This window comes from Pistacia vera, unplaced genomic scaffold (assembly GCF_008641045.1).
Source record: "Pistacia vera cultivar Batoury unplaced genomic scaffold, PisVer_v2 Contig59, whole genome shotgun sequence".
Classification (NCBI taxonomy): Eukaryota; Viridiplantae; Streptophyta; class Magnoliopsida; order Sapindales; family Anacardiaceae; genus Pistacia; species Pistacia vera.
Genome location: NW_022196434.1, coordinates 1,339,491 through 1,346,244, shown reverse-complemented (window position 1 = coordinate 1,346,244; position 6,754 = coordinate 1,339,491). Strand labels below are relative to the sequence as shown.

General features: G+C 33.6%; 1 protein-coding gene across 6 annotated transcripts; it reads right to left on the bottom strand.

The window, feature by feature from the left end:
* Positions 1–367: 367 nt before the first annotated feature.
* LOC116109725 lies at positions 368–6,754 on the bottom strand. 6 transcript variants are annotated; one of them, XM_031395950.1, is made up of 11 exons: positions 6,592–6,754; positions 6,410–6,508; positions 6,232–6,316; positions 5,601–5,670; positions 4,844–4,904; positions 4,711–4,764; positions 2,610–2,857; positions 1,942–2,051; positions 1,192–1,298; positions 602–712; positions 368–494 (listed from the first exon to the last, which is right to left on the bottom strand). In XM_031395950.1, exons 1-11 carry the CDS (start codon positions 6,679–6,681, stop codon positions 381–383), a joined length of 1,149 nt encoding a protein of 382 aa, XP_031251810.1. In that variant the 5' UTR covers positions 6,682–6,754; the 3' UTR covers positions 368–380. The 6 variants fall into 6 exon arrangements, with proteins under 6 accessions (XP_031251810.1, XP_031251811.1, XP_031251813.1 ...); XM_031395951.1 differs by lacking the exon at positions 4,711–4,764 and adding an exon at positions 3,151–3,204; XM_031395953.1 differs by having other exon boundaries at positions 4,844–4,886.

Genomic DNA, 6,754 nt, shown 5'->3' with positions numbered 1-6,754 from the left:
AGAGAGATTAATCTTTTAGAAGTAGAATTGATAAAGATTTAGGATTGAGTTTTTATCCAGAAAAAGGTATCGGAAGAAGATTTACGATAACGAAAACAATAAGTGAAATTTCGAAATTAACAGGAGATAATTTCGACAAAGAGCTTATTAGAAAAACCCAAACGAAATTCCGAAACTGTCAATCGCAGATATGGTTACAGGAAGAAATAATTCTGTGGCTGCATTCTTTGTATTTGCACTGAGGTTTCAATCTATATACAGCAATGGACTCTTCTTCTCTAGCAACAGTTTAAGGTTCCACATGGATATATCCTCTAATGAAATAAGGAAAAACTGCAGAAAAACAACGCCTGTTTGAATGACGGTTGTTACAGAAGAAATTACGTTTGGTTTTTCCTTATTTCAGTGGAGGAAATATCCATGCGGAATTTTTCTGCTGGTATTGGGACAAACATATCTTGTAATGTCTCTGGTATGTCAAAATCTTCAAGAACCTGCAGAAGAAAGGTCATATGTTGGCATTTAAAAAATTTATGTAATGAACTATGAAACATTAAAAATGCACGGGTGAATTTGCGAGTTTTCCAATGTGTAAACGAACCTTGAAAACACCATCCACAATACGGCCACCAACAAGGAAGGTGCATCCTGTTCTCTTGCATCCAATCAGTATCTCCAGCATCTTCCCGTAGTCTCCATCGTAATATTTAGGCTGAAACAGCAATTAAAAACAAACAATGAAGATCAGCTAATATATTTAGCAATACTTCCACTCAAACAGAATTTAATACAAATATATAAATTTTTGCGATCTAATTCTAAGCCACCTCCATGGTAAGGTTTCAGCATTCAATTATTATTTGCTTTTTCCCATATTACCATGCTCTCCTTCCCTATCCCAACCTCCCAAAAATAAATAAGAAAAAAGTTCCAGAGTGGTTGTAGTATTAGCAGCCCCTCAAACCAAGCTGCTTGTAGTAACAATTACCTACAAACTTCTAGCATTGAATTACATTTTTGTTGCACCACTTATCTGGGGCAATTTATGAAGTGTCTCAAGAGCCACATAATAGCCTAACTTCTGAGTTTCAATATCTTTTAATTCTTAAATCTGTAAAGTCTTCAACCCTAACAAATAAATACAGTGCAAATGGTAACAAAATGAATTAAAATTGATTTTAAGTTCCATACATTAATAAGTCTCGCTACTGTATCTGCACCGATTACGAAAGCACTGCCTGGAAAAAGTTCAGCTTTCTTATAAAAAAAAGGCTGATTTGAAACAATTACAGTCTTTCCTGCCATTCAAACCAAAATTATTAATATGCCAGGATACATAATCAAATAAGTTCAGCTAATACTTCTACGCAAGGTTTACTATTAAAGAAATTCAATACTTAAAGTAATTTTCAATATCACAACCATAGTTAAAGGGGGACCAAAACTTTCAAACTACAGAAAATTAAAGATCATGGGGAACACTGCATACTACACACTCTTAACAAAAGAAAGAAAGAAAGAAAATGTTATAAAACACTGAATTTCCACACAGTATAAATAAAGTATGCAAGCTGTAAAAACATCATTGGTCATAGAGGCCTTTGACTAACAGAATCATTTTCATTCACAATGTCCAAACTGCCAGATTAGCAAGGCCTGGTTATTGATAGCCTCCAGCACAAAGAAACAATGCCTCAGGGTTCCTGTTTGGTTCTGTTGTTGCATTAATTAAACATTTAAATTAAAGTTTGTCGGCAGATGATGTTCAATTTTTCAAAACGTCAGTGATTTCACAAAAGCAACCAAAGCAGGATATGGCTATTTAGAGATTTTTATATTATCTTTGTGACTTAGATTGACACAACCACACAACCAGAAGAAATACCGTGTTGAACACATCTTAAATCCACATAAAACATATAGTTAAAAAAACAAACATACCAACATTTTCAAATTGCTTGACACGATCTTTGATTTGGGATACTGACAATGGAGGTTTGTCCGCATTGACTGCTGATATTTCAAAGCATGGATAACCATCGCCACAAATGCTACAAAAAGAATGAGTTATTGATGAAAGATATCTTCATGGCTGGCAATTTTCAGCGTGCAACAAATATAACATCAGGCACATGCAAATGTTAAATCCAAATATATAAGAGCTTTTATTAGGAAAATCATCATCCCTTCCATAACATATTTATTAACCTCTCACCATTTTTATAATTTGTAGTATATGCATTGATACTGCAGACCTTTGCTCAAGATACGTCTAGCACGTTCATATATCATTATATCATACAAAGACAATTTTAGCCCTTAAAAATACTTTAAATTGAGAATTCAAAATTAGAGAAGCTTTATAGTATCTACAGAATCATATTTTTTATGAAAATACTAGCAGAACCCAAATTCATCACTTTCTATTAATTTGGAACATGAATATCTATATATATAGCCAGTTATTGAAGTTTTTCAAGGAAAGAGTGACCCATCATGAAAGATCAATAGTTGGTGGAAACAATATGAATGTCTAAAAGACTTAAAACATGACTAACTAGAAAATAAAAGAAAAATAAGTCAACAATAACAGAAATGTGTTCATGTACCTAGTTGCAATTTCCAAAAGCTTGAGGTGACCATCATGTAATGGATTAAATGAACCAGAAAGTATTACTTTCCTCTCTTCATTAGACAAGCCACTTGAAAATGGATAAACCTTAAAGCAAATCTCCCCATTTAAGAGTTGTTCTAATTCTTGTTCTTCACTGAACTGTTGCTCAGATTCAGTAACTTTTTCAGATTCAGTCAACCCAGAAACAAATGTTGCTGGGACTTTGCATGCATTTGCAATCCCCTGAAGCAAAAGATAAAATGCCAATTAAATTATGATATGTAAGGAAATAAGGAAAGAGCCTGTGTCTTCATGAGAAAATAACATGACATTTAGCAAAGCAGTGCAGCACAAAGTCATCTTGCGTGTTCATAACCATCAAACACTGTTCTTCTCTACCTATTTTCATATATCAAAGTTCATAAAGTTATACGTATATACACATATTTTAGATATGCTTATACTTTCAATAACAGTTATATACACTAACTGAACAGTGTTAAAGGTTATAGTCATCCTCGATTTTTATCACATACCCTAAGTAAATAGTGACTTGAGACCTTATCTTCTTCCTCTCGAGTCCGCAAACCCTATTTCAATCAGTAGCACAGTAAGTTTAAATACAACACTGTGACTGAATTCAAAATCAACAGAAAATCCAATAATTACCTTTGACAGGGTAACTGTAGATACCCATAGTCGGTCAGATGTCCTAGTTGACAAGTGAAATCTATGTACATCAGAAAACAAAATTTTAAGCAAAAGCCTATAGAGTAACCATGAGAAACAACTCTCAGCAACCAAAGAAATCTATTTAGCATAATGTGAGGTAACTTCATAAGACTAGTTGGAATGCTTATGCTTATGCACTATGGTTGAGTTACTCAAGTATAACTTGTGTCATAGGTTCAATTGTATCTCATCTAATACCATCAAATGCCAAGGTGGAAAACTGAGAAACAATAAATAAATTAGCTAGTTATTTGGTTCGTAAAACCAAACAACACAAGTTGAGATTAAAAAAGCATAAAAGTAGAATATATTGTCATTACTTTTTTGTAATATTCCAACAACATAAAAAGTTGACTTGAATCAAAATCAACATTCATCTAATAAAAACCTTTTGGCTGGATCCAATTCTGTTGACGATATAAGAAAGGTTTGGAACGTCTTGATTCTTAATTCAGCCTTCCAAGTCAGATATTCTGAGGTTATTAAGTGAACTTAGAGCCATCGAGGCAAATTTCAGGTTTGCTATATATTTATACCCTTTAAACACAAAAATGATCATAAACAATGTCGTACATTAAAGAAACTAAATTTTGTTTGATTACCAAACTTTCCCAACCTTGAACACAATGAATCACATAAATAATTAGCTGTCTGCATATGCAGGGGTAAAGGGAAAGAATTCAACTCACAATACCTGTGGTCCCCAAGTTTCGGACGTGTGCTGGCCAAAGCACCGGTAAAACCAACACCAAGAACTGGGAAACCTATTTAGAAGATGAATAGAGATGATATTAAAAGAGTCAAAGCCAATTCTGAGACAAAAATATAAATAAATAAATGTATTTCTGCACAACTCAAGCCTTTCTTCTAGCCATCGTGATCTTAACCCCTCAAATTGATAGACACACAACATAAGAATCTTATACACATAACATAGACATAAATGTGGTTATAACATATAAATTCACAAAAATTCAAGCACTAACATTCTCTGACCTATCAATACTCAAAAATCAAAAAAGTTTACTGAAAAATACTTTGATTTAAATGCAGCCAAAATCTTTCAGAAAAATTCAACAAAATTCAGGATACACTTTTAAAGGAAATGATTTTGCTCAACAATGCTCGCTTCACCAGGAAGCAATTTAGAAAACATTTTGATCACCAGACACACTTCTGACAAGATCAAAAGTACTTCCAAACGAAAACGCTGGTGAATATCGATACCAAATGTCAAATTCTTAATACTTTACAAGTTTTCTACAANACACATATTTTAGATATGCTTATACTTTCAATAACAGTTATATACACTAACTGAACAGTGTTAAAGGTTATAGTCATCCTCGATTTTTATCACATACCCTAAGTAAATAGTGACTTGAGACCTTATCTTCTTCCTCTCGAGTCCGCAAACCCTATGTCAATCAGTAGCACAGTAAGTTTAAATACAACACAGTGATTGAATTCAAAATCAACAGAAAATCCAATAATTACCTTTGACAGGGTAACTGTAGATACCAATAATCGGTCAGATGTCCTAGTTGACAAGTGAAATCTATGTACATCAGAAAACAAAATTTTAAGCAAAAGCCTATAGAGTAACCATGAGAAACAACTCTCAGCAACCAAAGAAATCTATTTAGCATAATGTGAGGTAACTTCATAAGACTAGTTGGAATGCTTATGCTTATGCACTATGGTTGAGTTACTCAAGTATAACTTGTGTCATAGGTTCAATTGTATCTCATCTAATACCATCAAATGCCAAGGTGGAAAACTGAGAAACAATAAATAAATTAGCTAGTTATTTGGTTCGTAAAACCAAACAACACAAGTTGAGATTAAAAAAGCATAAAAGTAGAATATATTGTCATTACTTTTTTGTAATATTCCAACAACATAAAAAGTTGACTTGAATCAAAATCAACATTCATCTAATAAAAACCTTTTGGCTGGATCCAATTCTGTTGACGATATAAGAAAGGTTTGGAACGTCTTGATTCTTAATTCAGCCTTCCAAGTCAGATATTCTGAGGTTATTAAGTGAACTTAGAGCCATCGAGGCAAATTTCAGGTTTGCTATATATTTATACCCTTTAAACACAAAAATGATCATAAACAATGTCGTACATTAAAGAAACTAAATTTTGTTTGATTACCAAACTTTCCCAACCTTGAACACAATGAATCACATAAATAATTAGCTGTCTGCATATGCAGGGGTAAAGGGAAAGAATTCAACTCACAATACCTGTGGTCCCCAAGTTTCGGACGTGTGCTGGCCAAAGCACCGGTAAAACCAACACCAAGAACTGGGAAACCTATTTAGAAGATGAATAGAGATGATATTAAAAGAGTCAAAGCCAATTCTGAGACAAAAATATAAATAAATAAATGTATTTCTGCACAACTCAAGCCTTTCTTCTAGCCATCGTGATCTTAACCCCTCAAATTGATAGACACACAACATAAGAATCTTATACACATAACATAGACATAAATGTGGTTATAACATATAAATTCACAAAAATTCAAGCACTAACATTCTCTGACCTATCAATACTCAAAAATCAAAAAAGTTTACTGAAAAATACTTTGATTTAAATGCAGCCAAAATCTTTCAGAAAAATTCAACAAAATTCAGGATACACTTTTAAAGGAAATGATTTTGCTCAACAATGCTCGCTTCTCCAGGAAGCAATTTAGAAAACATTTTGACCATCCAGACACACTTCTGACAAGATCAAAAGTACTTCCAAACGAAAACGCTGGTGAATATCGATACCAAATGTCAAATTCTTAATACTTTACAAGTTTTCTAGAAGCACATTATAATTCTAACATTACCAAAAAAAAAAAAAAAAGGATTATAAAAGTTAAACCTGGCTTAGAGAGCTTAAGCGCACGATTATAAGCCAGCACAGCCATTCTTGCCGCCGTCTGTTCACTACAATAACTCGAAGGAATCTGAATATTCAATTAAACAACTAATTAATACAAATTCATCAAAACTCATCACCACAATCTAAGTCAAAATTACACACGCCAAAAACCTTGAACCTTGCCGAGTAACTGAATTATGGGCATTCTGGAGTACGGTACAACTGTTTCAAGCAAGGTGTTCGAAGCTCCTGGAACCGACATTAACCAGCCTAAAGACTGATCAAAATTATTAATAATTTAAGTTCATTAATAATAAAAATTGAGTGGAAGATTGAGTGAGTCTGGTTAGAGAGAGATACCTGAGAGGCGCCACCGGACAGATAGAGCACGGCTTGCGTGGGGCTCGCGTGTATAGCTTCCACAAGTGATCGGATACACGCGTCTGTCATTTTCGTATCTCTTCTCGTCGTCGTGTTCGATGATCGATGATCGCTCGACCTCAAGTTTCCCTGTTAATATAAG

What these genes read in the sequence shown, in the direction of transcription:
- LOC116109725 (XM_031395950.1), bottom strand. Translation starts at nt 6,681, where the DNA reads ATGACAGACGCGTGTATCCGATCACTTGTGGAAGCTATACACGCGAGC. An exon ending in CCGAAACTTGGGGACCACAG is followed by an intron (nt 4,905 to 5,600) that starts GTATTGTGAGTT and finishes TGATGTACATAG; the next exon opens with ATTTCACTTGTCAACTAGGA. An exon ending in CTACAGTTACCCTGTCAAAG is followed by an intron (nt 4,765 to 4,843) that starts GTAATTATTGGA and finishes TGATTGACATAG; the next exon opens with GGTTTGCGGACTCGAGAGGA.